The sequence below is a fragment of the Hippichthys cyanospilos genome, chromosome 19 (genome assembly GCF_059441005.1).
Source record: "Hippichthys cyanospilos isolate Australia breed blue-spotted pipefish chromosome 19, RoL_Hcya_1.0, whole genome shotgun sequence".
Lineage (NCBI taxonomy): Eukaryota > Metazoa > Chordata > Actinopteri > Syngnathiformes > Syngnathidae > Hippichthys > Hippichthys cyanospilos.
In genome coordinates, this window is record NC_142387.1 from 16,784,101 (window position 1) to 16,797,198 (window position 13,098).

At 60.9% G+C, this 13,098-nt stretch overlaps 2 protein-coding genes across 3 annotated transcripts in view; both read right to left on the reverse strand.

Moving 5' to 3' along the window:
* The window catches only part of LOC148408225 (histone-lysine N-methyltransferase 2C-like), a 31,538-nt gene extending 21,126 nt beyond the window's left edge, over positions 1-10,412 (reverse strand). The window contains 12 exon segments of the mRNA XM_088401837.1: positions 49-5,561; positions 5,698-5,861; positions 5,935-6,049; positions 6,140-6,311; positions 6,721-6,877; positions 6,947-7,056; positions 7,137-7,324; positions 7,840-8,019; positions 8,086-8,419; positions 8,644-8,717; positions 8,800-8,958; positions 9,978-10,412. Coding sequence (XP_088257963.1) covers positions 49-5,561; positions 5,698-5,861; positions 5,935-6,049; positions 6,140-6,311; positions 6,721-6,877; positions 6,947-7,056; positions 7,137-7,324; positions 7,840-8,019; positions 8,086-8,419; positions 8,644-8,717; positions 8,800-8,957 — 7,165 coding nt within the window. The 5' untranslated portion in view covers position 8,958; positions 9,978-10,412.
* Positions 10,413-10,823: 411 nt separating this feature from the next.
* On the reverse strand, positions 10,824-12,889 carry xrcc2 (X-ray repair complementing 2). Of its 2 annotated transcripts, XM_088401873.1 has the most exons (6): positions 12,359-12,817; positions 12,144-12,231; positions 11,788-11,823; positions 11,574-11,726; positions 11,237-11,495; positions 10,824-11,153 (listed from the first exon to the last, which is right to left on the reverse strand). In XM_088401873.1, the coding sequence occupies exons 1-6, from the start codon at positions 12,377-12,379 to the stop codon at positions 10,859-10,861; spliced, it is 852 nt and encodes a 283-aa protein (XP_088257999.1). In that variant the 5' UTR covers positions 12,380-12,817; the 3' UTR covers positions 10,824-10,858. The 2 variants fall into 2 exon arrangements, with proteins under 2 accessions (XP_088257999.1, XP_088257998.1); XM_088401872.1 differs by having other exon boundaries at positions 11,237-11,726; positions 12,359-12,889.
* Positions 12,890-13,098: the final 209 nt, after the last annotated feature.

Consider the following 13,098-nt stretch of genomic DNA (forward strand, 5'->3'; position numbering starts at 1 on the left):
GACTAGTCAGACTAGCGGCAGTCTTCAAGTTGAGCCATTCCTACTTACCGATGGCGGACTTCTCCTCAGAAAGGGCGGCAGGAGCAGGGTCGGCTTCCGGCTCTCGAGCGGGACCGCCGGCCGCCCCGTCGTTCAAGGGGCTTAACGGTGCCGGAAACGCTCCGGTGTGAGGCGGACTCGCCTGGCCGGCCGCGGCTGGCTCGCTGCGAGAGCTTGTTAGCGTCTTCCATGATGGATCCGGAGTCCAAACTGAACCGGAATCAACCCGAAGAAGTTGGGGATCAGGTGCGCAGCCACCCGGGCCAAAGCGCTGGCAGGGATGGTTCACTTCTGTCTGAGGTGGGAGGGCGTCCAATGATGAGGGGGCAACGGGTGTCTGGCAAAAGCGCTCGCCCGGCGTCACGGGGCTACCCGGCGGACTCGAAGGACCGGCTCCCGCTGCGAAATGTTTACTGCCGGCGCCCTCCGTCGCGTCTGGATTTGAGTCACAGGAGGTCGGACGGGGAATGGCGGGACCGGCGCCACTCGCCCCGGCCCGCTCGAGACAGTCGCTTTGAGGGCCGGGTACACCCTCCCCAGTCCCGCCGTCAGAAGGCGAGAGAGGGAGAGGACCGCCATCCGCTGAAGCGCTTCGGCGAACGAGGCTCGCTGGCGCCGGCAGAACACTAAGGGGACTCGGCGGCTCTCTCCGCCGATGGGAAGGCGTTGGGGATGAGGAACGCCAAACAACAGATTCAAACGGGTGGGCATCCACGTTAAGAGGCGCGGCATCGCCGGAGATGAGCTCGGCGCTACCGCCGTCTTGAGAGAGAGTCGGAGGCGCGACAGAACCGCGAGCGAGCTCGCGCAATCCCGGAGGCCCGGCAGGCTGCGTATAGGGCATCGGCGCCGGACTGACGGGCTGCGACAAACTACGTGGGGTGGAACCGAGGTGGGCTCTTGACGGGCTGCTGGGAGCTGAACGGGGTCTGGGCGCGGAGGACGCGGCCGGCTCAAATCCACGGGCCGCGCTAGGAGGGCGATCCCTCTCCCGACTCGCCGCCGTTTCGACATCCCGCGCAGGTGACGTTCCCTCGCGCGGCTCGGGACTGCATCTCGCTCGATGGGTCGGGCGCACCGCCGCTTCTTCGGCAGGGCCGCGCCGTCTCACCGGCGGTACACCATCTCGCTCGGGGCCATCTGGACAGATGACCTCAGGCTTCGCTTTGTCACCTTCCGACCCGCGCAAACTCAGATCGCGGGTGGGAACATCCCGCGGCTGACTTTCTGGAGATGCCGTGATCGCGAGCTTTTCCCTGCTCGAGTCTACAGAGGGGCCGGATGGAGGACTCGGTCGAGATGGTTCAGACGTCGAAAGGATGGTGCTTTGCGGTGAGTCCAAAGAAACGGAAGGCAAAGGACGGGCGGTTGAACAAATCTGAGGTACGGGAGACCTGCCACATTTTTCTTTATATTCCCAACAAACACGATCGACCCGTGGGTCTTTCTCCAATCGGCTCGGGCCAAACCGAGACGGAGCAGGACATTCCCGGAGCTCGGCGGTCGCTACAAGCTCGGCTGGGCACGAGGGAGATTGCGGTGTAGAATTTTGGACGAGATCTGCTTCCCAAGGATAAGAAGGTGCAACGAGTTGTTGAATTTCTTCGGCACTTGATTCATCCAGGAGAGGAGCGAGCGCTAATGACTTGAAATTCTGCGTTTGCCCGGCGGCTTTTGAAGGCAACGACACTGGACTTTGATGGACTTCTGCATTGGCTGTCGTAGATGGTACTGGACTTAGCTGAAACTCTGTGGAGCTTGCTGGACTGAGTTTCAACTTTGTGCCAAAAGAAAGAGCTGGGACTGCACTCTGCTGAAGCGCAGTGGACTCTGACAAAGGCGGTCTTTGTGAGGGCTCACTGACATTAGGAGGAGACGCTGATCGACTTTGACGGGGCTTCAGTATGTCAGGAGCTGGGAGTGGACTCTGACGCAGCTCCGTGATGTTCGAGGAAGACGCGAGTGTATTGTGATGAAGCTTAGTGATGTTGGAATGAAACGGGACTGGACTTTGCGGAAGCTCAGTGACACTGAAAGGAGATGATGGACTTTGACGGAGAGCAGGAAGATTAGATTCATTTATGTCAGAAGGAGATGGGAGCGGACATTGATGGAGCTCTGTGATGTTAGGAGACGAGACAGGACTTTGACGAAGCACAGTGACGGTAGCAGATGGGACTGGACTTTGACGAAGCACTGAGATTGTAGGAGATGGTACTGGACTTTGATGAAGCACTGTAACGGTAGGAGATGGGACTGGACTTTGACGAAGCAATGTGATGGTAGAGGATGGGACTGGACTTTGTTGGCGCTCGCTGATGTCAGAAGCAGATGGGACTGGAATTTGATGAAGGTCTGTGATGTTAGGAGATGGGACTGGACTTTGACGGCGCTCATTGATGTCAGATGCGGATGGGACTGGAATTCGATTGAGGTCCGTGATGTTACGAGATGGGACTGGACTTTGATGGCGCTCATCAATGTCAGATGGAGATGGGACCGGACATTGATGGAGCTCTGTGATGTTAGGAGATGGGACTGGACTTGGATGAAGAAGCACTGCGGTGGTAGGGGATGGGACTGGACTTTGACGGCGCTCACTGTTGTCAGACAGAGATGGGACTGGACTTTGTTGGCGCTCATTGATGTCAGATGGACATGGGACTGGACTTGGATTGAGCTCTGCGATGTTAGAATATGGGACTGCACTTTGATGAAGCCCTGAGATGGTCGGCGAAGGGACTGGACTTTGATGGAGTTCTGTGATGTTAGAGGGAGATGGGACTGGACTTTGATGGCACTCATTGATGTCGGATGGAGATGGGACGGGACTTGGATGGAGCTCTGCGATGTTAGAATATGAGACTGGACTTTGATGAAGCCCTGAGATGGTAGGGGATGGGACAGGACTTTGATGGAGTTCTGAGATGTTAGAGGGAGATGGGACTGGACTTTGATGAAGCGCTAGGATGGTAGGGGATGGGACAGGACTTTGATGGAGTTTTGTGATGTTAGAGGGAGATGGGACTGGACTTTGATGAAGCCCTGAGATGGTAGGGGATGGGACAGGACTTTGATGGAGTTCTGAGATGTTAGAGGGAGATGGGACTGGACTTTGATGAAGCGCTAGGATGGTAGGGGATGGGACAGGACTTTGATGGAGTTTTGTGACGTTAGAGGGAGATGGGACAGGACTTTGATGGAGTTTTGTGATGTTAGAGGGAGATGGGACAGGACTTTGATGAAGCCCTGAGATGGTAGGGCATGGGACTGGACTTTGATGGAGCCCTAAGATGGTAGGGGATGGCACTGGACTTTGGAGTTCTGCGACAATAGGAGACGGGACTTGACTCTGATGGGGTTCTGCGATGTTAGAAGGAGATGGGACCAGACTTTGATGGAGCTCTGTGTTGTTTGAGGAAGATGGAACTGGATTTACATGGAGCACCGTGACGTTTAAACTTTGTTGTTGGTCTTGGATGATGGGAGATACTGGTGCTGTCCTATGTGTAATTTCTGTAACGTTACAAAGAGATGATGTTAGACTTTGCTGGAGGTCCGCATTATTCAAAGGAGATGGGACTGGACTTTGATGGAGCTCTGTTATGTCTGAAGGAGATGGAACTGGACTTTGATGGAGCACGGTGACATCTCGACTTTGTGGGAGGTCTTGGACAGAGGATAATGCTGATGTCCTGTGAGCCATTTCTGTGACATTGGAAAGAGATGCCGTCGGACTTGGCTGGTGGTCAGTAATATTCAAAGAACACGGGACTGGACTTGGGGGGAGTTCTGTGACGTTGTTAGAAGAAATAGCTCCGGTTTGCGGAGGCTCTGTGAGCTTTGATGAAGACGACACCGGACTTTGCTGAGGATGCGTGAACTTAGAAGGAGACGGTGTTGGGCATGGCTGGATCTCTGTGACGTTAGGAGATGGGACCGGACTAGGTCGGAGCTCAGTAGGAGAAGGAAGTGGACTTTGCTGGAGCAGTGTGACGTTAGAAGACAGGAGGAGATTTGGATGGAGATCCGTTCTGTTAGGAGATGGCATTGGACTTTGTTGAAACTGTGTGATTTTCAAAGGAGATGATGTTGGACTTTGCCGGTTCTCTGTGACGTTCGGAAACGGCAGCGGACTTGCATGGATGTTGGGAGATGACTCTGGACTTTGTGGGAAGTCTGGGGACTTTGGTTTAGACGAGACTGGAAATAGATGACGTTCTGTGACATTAGAAGGACGTGGTGTAGGACTATGTTGGAACTCTGCAACTTCAGGATCTGGGAGTGGACTCTGCTGCGACTCAGTGCTGTTATGCGGCGACGAGGCCGGATATTGCTGCAAGGATGTGCGCACCGGCGAAGATGGTACCGAACTTAGATTGAGCTCTTTGACACCGGATGGGGATGGCGTTGGTCTTAGATGGAGATCCGTCGTGTTGGATGGAATCGGACTTTGTCGGAGATCCGCGGCATTTGAAACAGATGAGATTGGACTTTGCTGAAAGTCTGCGGATTCAGAAGGGAACGGAGCAAGATCGAGATGGAGCTTTGCGGGGTGAGAATCCGATAGTCGGAGGTCCATGAGCTCAGATGGATACCGCGGTGGGCTTTGGCCGATCTGCGTCGGGTTAAAGTGAGGTATCGCTGACCCTTTCCGCGGCTCGGTACCGTAAGAAGGACTTTGGTGAAGCTCCGCGTGGCTCAAGGCACACGGCCCCGGACTAAGTGGGAACAGTGCGAGGTTCGCGGGCGATGCCGCCGGACTTTGTCTCGACACGGTGGAACTGGAGGGACATTGTTCGGGACTTTGATGGGGGTCAGTTGGGCTAGATGGAGACCCCTTTGGACTCAGTCTGAGCTTCGCGGTATTGGAAGGGGATGATTCCGGACTTTGCGTCGGCTGTTCCGCGGGGTGAGAAGGAGACGGTCCCGCCCCCTCCGGAGCGTAAGTGGGAGTTTGCTCTCGACTTAGTCTTTGCTGCGGCTCTGTAGGAAGAGAGGGCGATGAGCGCGGACTCCGTTTTAGCTCTGTGGGGCTGGGAGGCAAAGATGTTGGACTTGGGTCGGAAGGAGACAGGACGAGACTAAGTCTTTGCTCGTTGGAGCTAGGAGAAGATGTTGGAGTTTGCTGGAGCTCTGAGGGGTCGGACGGAGACAGGGCTAGACTTAGCCTTTGCGCGCCGGGACCAGAAGGGGATGCGGCGGGACTTTGCCGGCGCTCTGCGGCATCGGTCGGGGAAGGTGTTGGATTTTCCCGCGACGGTCCTGTAATCTCACTTGTCGCCAGAGCCCGCTCTGAACCTGACGGCTTGACCGGGCTGCGAGCGGCAGTACTAACGGGGATCTCCTCGGCGGTCCTTTGAACATCGGGCGAGCGCGCGGGAGTGAGCCGAAGCTCTCGGGCGGGACCGGGCACGCTTTCCGCCCTCTGAGGCCGACAGGCGGCGCAAACGTAACTTTTGCCGTCGCGCGTCGTTTGGCCGGCGCCCTCCTCCGCGGAAACGCACAGGGTGTGAGCACACCTGCAAACACACGCCAACGCGGCCCGGGCTGTTAGGTGGCGCGCGCGGACACGTAGATGAGACAAAAATTCCACCCGACGATACGGCGGAAGGCCGCCTACGGTCGTCCCGCGGCATATGACTGCCGAAGGTGTACCTGTAGCAGCGGGCGCACGTCACGTAGTCCTGCGGCGAGTACAAGTCGGGGTTGTGGCCGCACACGGCGCAAGGCAGAGCCGGGTCACACGACACACAAAGGAAGGGGTGACTGCCCCAGTGACCCGATGACCTCGCGCCGCACCGGAGGCAGACCCTACAGTTCTGGAAGACGGGCGAGCGCGCCCGCGTTAGACGGCTCGGCCAAAGACCGCGTGCGTGTGTGATTTCGCATCACCTGGCAGGTCCATTTCCTGTCAGGGGTGTGATCCAGCGGCGGCGTCAGACAGTGCGCATGGTAAGCTTTATCGCAGCGGTCACACACCAACAACACGGACGTGTCCTCCCGCCGCCTGAGAGACAGCAGCACACGCGTGGCGCGGCGTGGCGACAGCAGTGTGCGTGCGTGCGTGCGTGCGTGCGTGCGTGCGCGCGCGCCTTACCTGCAGCTCTGACACGCTCGACAGGGTGCACACTGCCAGCCGGCCCGGATGAGGGAAGATGGATTCAGGGGCGGGACTAAGCATCCCGCGTGGTAGTGGTTGCCGCAGAAACAGCACATCAACAAACCGCCGGCATCATCGGCGCGTGAGCACGCCACGCACGAGCGAGCCGCTGAAAGCGAAGAGAGAGCGCGCGCCGTCAAACCGGCGCACGCAAGAGTAAGCTCCGAACGCGGCCCGTCTCCGGAGTCCGGTCCGATTCGGTTCGCTCGTCCATCAGGTCCGTTCCGATGGCCCGCGACGCCACCGAGCCGTACCGACACGACCGCCAAATCAAGAAAAAGAAGAGGAGGTTTGGTCTCCCGCGCGATCTTTTCTCGTCACTCGGACGCGCGGCCGAGCTGACGATGGGCTAAAGTGGGCAACTCAAGCCGGACGCGCTCACGGTGAGGCGCTCCCTCCCTCCCGTTTGTTGAAAAACGCCACTCGTCACCGCGGGCGAGAAAAAGAACTCTTTCCAAACTCCTGAACGCACGACGCGGAACGTCCCGGAGATCCGGTCGAAACGGCGACCGACTTACGCCTACCCGCACGCGCGTGTCGGCCGCACAGCGTGCGTCTCCGCTCCCAGTCCTGATGAGCTCCGGCCGCGGCGGCGCACGGGAAGTGGTAGCTGAGAAGGCAGCCCGTCTCTCGGCAACGCAGCGACGCTCCCAGACCGCCGCAGAAGGCGCACGCCTGGTCGGGAGGGACGGGGAGGTTGGAAGTCTGAAGTCTTTCCCCTCCGCTCCCCAAACCTCAAACGACCTGCGCGCTCGCCGAGTCGATGGCTTGGTCCACGTAGAGCAGCGAGCGGCCCTCGCCGCGCCGCACGCCCTCCGACCAGGCCGCGCACTGAAGGTGGGCGCAGCACTGACCTGCGCGGTCGGTCGCAAAGGGCAGGTTGAGCTCTCCTCGCCGGCGCCGGCCCGGGCCGGGCGGGCCCCGACTAAATTACCTGTGGGGTCAAACAGCGATTGGACGTCCACGTCGTGCGGGAGCCCCATGGCGCCGAGCTGCTCCACCAACTCTGAGGAAGACGCGTCGTCTGCAAAACGGGACAGCGCTGAGCGTGCGCCAACCGCGCGCCGCGCGGCGGAAGGCGCGAGACGCCACTCACAGGACTCTGCCGGACCGCTGCTCTTCCTAGCACGCCGCACGCACACGCACACACACAGAATAGGTCAGTTAGTGCGAGCGCTTGTTGAATTTCCACCGCCAACAGGAGAAGAACCCTTTCCGGATCGTACCGCTAAGAAGGCGATTGGCAACCCGGGAGGGGTCTCGCCAAAGACATGATGCGTGCCTATTTCTAGGTGACGTAAAAGAGGAGCGCGCAAACATCTCGTCGAGGGGGCCTCGCCTCGCCTCGCCTCGCCTCGCCTCGCCTGCGCCACTTCACAAAAGGAACGTTTAAAGAAACGAAGCGCGAGAGCGGAGGCGCGCCGGAAACACCGAGCGGGCCCTAAGCAAGGGCCCGGCGTACACCGTCGTCGCGTCGAATGAGAAAGCGGGAGAGTGTTCAATCGGGAGCTTTGATCTATTTTTTTTCTATGTGCGATCACAATAAAACGCCCAGTAACCAGTCAGAAAACTCACGCGGCTCAAGACAAACGAGAGAAAAACAGGAGATTTTCTTCGGAGTTGTTGCGGCGACTCACGTGCGTGCGGCGCGGCCGAGCGGGTAGCAATGGTCATGACAGTCGCCGTCGCGGTCCGACGAAGTTCTGCGGCTGAGGACGTGAAGCGGCACGTAGCCCGGCGTGGGTCCGAACACCACCAGCGGACCCTGGCCCAGAGGAGGCCGCTCGCCGCGGTAACACAAGGCGCACTGCTGCAGTCTGACGGGACGGCACGGGGACCGTGAGGGGCCGCGCGCGGGAAGGCGCGGCGCCGCCGGCGCTCACCGTCTTTCCGTGTGTCCCGGGCTGGGCGTGGGCGAGCCCGAGTCTTCCGACATGGAGCGTCGCAAGAGTGGCGAGGGCGCGTCCTCCTCCTCCAGGCGCAGGTGGGGCGAGCGTGCCGGGCTGGAGGCCGGACTGGCTCCGCCCGGCTCCGCCTCGGCATCGGGGCCGGGCGGAGAAGGGTTGGGGGCGACGGGACCGGTCAGAGGGGCCTTCTCCTCCGGGGTGGAGGTCGGGGCCGAAGGAACCGGGGGTCGGGCGGGAGGGGCTTCGGGGACGGCGGGGTCCGCGTCGGATCTCCTCCCGGAGCTGGCGCCGCGCCGCCCGCCCGTCACTTCTGCCGATAAATCCGAACGGACGTCATTCTCGTCGTCCCGCCTTTCCCGACCAATCGGGCTCGGGAAGCCTCGCTCTGAGGCCGCCTGGGTCGCGAGCGTCACGAAGCGCTCTCGCTTGGCCGGCCGCGCGCTAACGCGGCCCGCGCCCGCGTCCCCGATTACGACGCTCGCGTCCCCGGACCCGATCCGAGGAAAAACTCAAGACGGTCGTCCTCATCCTCACCTGCCGTCTGCGTTTTCCCCGCGGTGTCCACGCCCTCTTCATCCTCCACTTGGGCTTGGCCCCGGCTCCTCCCCCTGCAACCGCACACGCGCGCACGTGACCAGCGAGCGCCAATTCGGCCGTCGCCGAAGGGACCGACCCAACGGTCGTACTTACTTCTTCCTGGACTTGGGGAGAGGAGGTGGCGGGGGAGGCCCCGCGCGGCCGCCTACGCCGTCTTTGCGAGGTCGTCCGCGACGCCGCTTCTCCGAGGCGGCGGCTTTGCGTCCGGCCCGAGTGACAGGAGGCGGCGCTCTTCTGTCCTCCGAGGGCATTCTGCGTCCAAACGCCAAAGACAGCGTTAACGGCCGCTTCCCGCTCCGCACCGAGGCAAAACGCGCAACGCTTCACGAATGACCGGCGGCTGCAACGTTTGTGTGAAAAAGGGCGTCGGGCCGGGGGTGGAATCCTTTTTTTTCCCCAGATAACGAATCCACGGGCGAGTCACTTGACAGGCCTGACCCACAGCGCCACTCACACGGGCTTCGCGGCTGCCATCATGTGGCACCACACCTGTGCTCTAGTTGCAGGGGCCATTCCAGCCAGGTGCCGATGCGGGCACTCCTTTGGCGAAAAGCGCTTCACCTCGCTTGAGCGTATTTGTCGCAACTCCAATCAAGCTCTCTCCCCACACATCTCTCTCTGAGAGAGAATTAAAAAAGGAAAAAACCCCACCAATCTAGGGAGGGCAAGAAAGCAACCGAGATCAAGGATCGCACGAACGAAAGTAAACAGATGAAATCAACGAGGGAAAAAAAAAAGTGTTTCAGAGCAGGGTTGAGACGATGGGACTGACGGCGCCAAGCGGCTGGCTTTTGGAAGCCCTTTCATAGACTGCGTTTTTCGCTTTCGATCCGAAGGGCTGGACTCGGGTTGCCCCGGCTTCGAGGTCAGACGCATTGAGACAATGACACGATGAGACTCGGGCGAAGCTCCCGAGCAGAGAAAAGGAGAGCGAGGAGGGCAGTACGCCGCTGCTAGAAAATGGGCACATTCGCCACAAGGGCAGCTCGTCGAGCGGCCGAGATGCGCTCGAAAGGGCCGAAAGTTGCGTTCGCTCCGGCGTCGGCACTTAAGCCCGGAACGCGTTCGACGGAACGCCAGCCAAACGTGTAAACACTGGCGTTAGCATTAGCGTTAGCTTGCCGCGCCGCGCCGCCCAGTTGACGGATGACTCGCGTTCGCGACGGCGGCGGCGGCGGCTAGCGTTAGCGCGACTAGCCGTCAAGGATCGAGGCGCCGCTCGGGTCCGCGACCTCGTCCGAGCAAGATCGAAAGCCAGGGACGCGTCTTACGGCTCGGACGCGGCTCTCCTCCTTTTCCTCTCCAGCTTGCGGCCAGGCTCGAGCGATATGTTGACAAGCAAGTTGCGCGAGCGCCGGCGCGCGTTCGCCGCGGCGCTCGGTCACGGCAGCTCGCCGGCCGCGTCGCCGCTCATCGCGTCGGCCTTTCGGCGAATCGGGCGAGATGCTGGGAAACGTTAAAGTTGCGGCCGAGGCTCCGTCATGGAGGCCATGTTTGCGCGACCGAAGCACCGCCCGCCTGTCGGGGGCGCCCGCGAAAGTAGGGCCGCCCCGGACAAGTCCGCGTCGAGCCCGCCTTGCGCCTTTCTCGCTCGCTCGCCCGGTGTCTCTAGCTCTCTGCGCGCGCGCGTCCCTAAACCGAAGGCCGTACACCTTGGGGAACCCGCGTGCGCGCGGCGCCAACTGTGTTTGCTCGCTTGGTGTCAAAGTGCATGTGACCCCGCGCACTGATCTGCTCGAGGTGATTCGGTTTTGTCATCAGACCTCAAGTCCCGGACTGGATTAGCGAGGATCCGGAGTTAAGCGCGCGAGGACCCGGAGTTAAACGCGCGAGGACCCAAAATCCGGACTGGATCTTACCAATGAGCAAGAACCGAAGAGGGGTAACGTCATGACTCCGGAGGACGCCTAACTGCGGGGAGAAAACCGGGACAGGCCCGGCTCGGTAATCTTCTTGAGTTCTGCGCAGCTCGGTCCCCCCCCCCCCCCCAAAAAAAAGACAATCGGGGCACTTCTTTTCGCACAGCCTGGACTCGCTGCTCACCTGGCCGAAAGCCCTTCCCCGGAGCCTAACGTTCGACCGGACCTCGGAAGAGCTAATCGAATGAGACACCGGCACCGGGTCGACACTTTTATTACGACCGCCCCGCACTTTAGGACGAGGCGGCCGGCGCGCGCGCAGCGTCGGCGGCAGCAAACTCCAAGCCGGCGTCGCCCACGCGGAAGGAGCAGCCGGCGGAAGCTTTGGTCCCGGAGCGCGAGGACGCGCGGCGCACGCTGAAGACGTGGCTTCTCCCGCCTCCGGCCGCCGCCACGTCCCGCCTGGAGCACGACATGCGGTGGGTGACCAGCCGCTGCCATGGGCCGCAGAGGTGCGAGGAGGAAGAGGCGTGGCCGCGCCGCCTCCCGTCGGCGTGGCAGGAAGCGAAGACGGCGATGCGGCCGTCCCTGCCGGACGGAAGAAGAGCCGCCGGGTTACCCCAGGTCGGAAAAGAAAGGGCCGAGGAGGGTCGCGGTCGGGGCCCGCCCACCTGAGCAGAGCGCCCAATATCTGCGAACATCTGCTCAGCTTCTCTTCCCGCTTGGCCGGGCCGGCCCCGCCCTCGCCCCGGTCCAGCCAATAGAAAGCCGAGGCGCTGTCCAGGAGAAGGAGCGCCGGGCCGGGCCCGGACGCCAGGCGGGCCTCCAGCGCCTGCAGGGTGACCAGCAGCTGCGAAGAAGAGTTGCACTGCGCCACCAGCAGGCGGGACAGGCACTCGCGCACGCGTTCCTCGGCCCGCTGCGGTCCGCCTGCGCGGGGACACGCACAGGCGCGTCGGGAGCGCAAATGTGGCCCGTGGTCCGGGCGGGGCGGGGCGGGGCGCGTACCGGCGGCGGCGAGCCTGGCTTCCAGGATGCCGACGAGCCTCAAGACGTCCAGGTTGTAGTCGGTGTCGACGAAGAGCGCCTGCAGCCGCAGGCCGCCGGCGTCGGCGGGAAGCACGGCGCGGCACAACAAGTGGTAGAGCAGCTCCGTCTTACCTGCGCGGCGCGCGCCGGGGTTAGCGCCGACCCGGAGCCGCTTCCCGTCGCCCCGACTCACCCGTGCCCTCCGTCCCGTACAGCTCCACCAGCGAACCTGACACAGACAGAGCCGCCGCGTCACGTCCGGGGCTAGCGAAGACGCGCGGCGGGGCGGGGCGCGGCGGGGCGCGGCGGGGCGGGGCGCGGCGCGAGGCGGACTTTCTTCCGCTTCCGGCAGAATAAGGCTCCGTCCTTCTGGCAAATAGCTCCGCGGATATGGCGCGGTCTTCTGCTCGTGGGTGTTTGCTATCGGCGCGGCCGCCGGCGTCGGAGCTAAAAGGTTCCCGGGACGCCCGACGAAAGCGTCGGAAGAAAAGCGCCCGACTTCGCCCGCGCGGCAAAGTAACCTCGCCGTGTGACTGGCGTGTGACTGACCGGGTCCGGGTCCGGGTCCTGCGTCTTGCGGAAAGAGGCGAGGTTCCAGCTCCCAGACTCTCTGCCGGCCGTCGAGGCGAGCGAACAGCTGGAAAGACGCGAGGGGGAGCCACTGCTTATTTCGGCGGGGGCCGAAAGACCCGGAAAACGCTGGCGTCGGGGGCGAGGAAAGGAGGCAGGAAGAAGGCAAACATGTCAACGACGCGCCGTCTTACCTGCTCGCCACTTTCAGTCATGCTACCGTCACTTGCTGGCTGACGCTTCACTTCGAAATGCCAACAATGCCGCCAACTCGCCGCCCGTACAAGTGAAACGTCTTAAGTTGCCCCTCGCTCAGCCCAACTCGAACGCGTCCGCTTTGCCGCGGCGGGCGTTTTTTTTCTTGCCCTACGTACGGTGGCCGACTGGGGCGAACGCGCTGCAAATAGCAGAACACGAGTGAACAGAAATTCACTTATTCGTGAATGCGGCACGTACAACTCGCAGCGTATTCCTTTTCATGGGTTTGCAGTTTGATTTGCAGCTGTGTTTTCGTTCCTTTGTCTTTACGGTCGTTCGTTTGCTCAATTTCTGTTTACCTACGGCCAATTGACTCTACCAATATGGCGGGGGAGCGGCAACGTCAAACGACGACTGCGACGCGAACTTTCGGTGGGTTGTCGGCGTTCGGCAAAGCAGCCTAAACGCTCATTACCGCCATCGACTGGCGCGAAACGGTTACAGAGAAACCTGTGAAGAAACCGAAACAAAGCACAAGTGGCAAAAGGGCCGAGGTTGAGCTTGAAAAAAAAAAGTGCACAATACGGAATGGGCCTTTCCTTCAGTAAAAAGCTCAAAACGTACAGCACTATTCTCAATTTCAAAACGCTGGCAGTTTTGAGTCATGACGCCCCCTGGTGGCGTAAAGGACAAAGTGTGCGGACGCCAGGAAGAGTTCGTACATTTTCTTTTAATT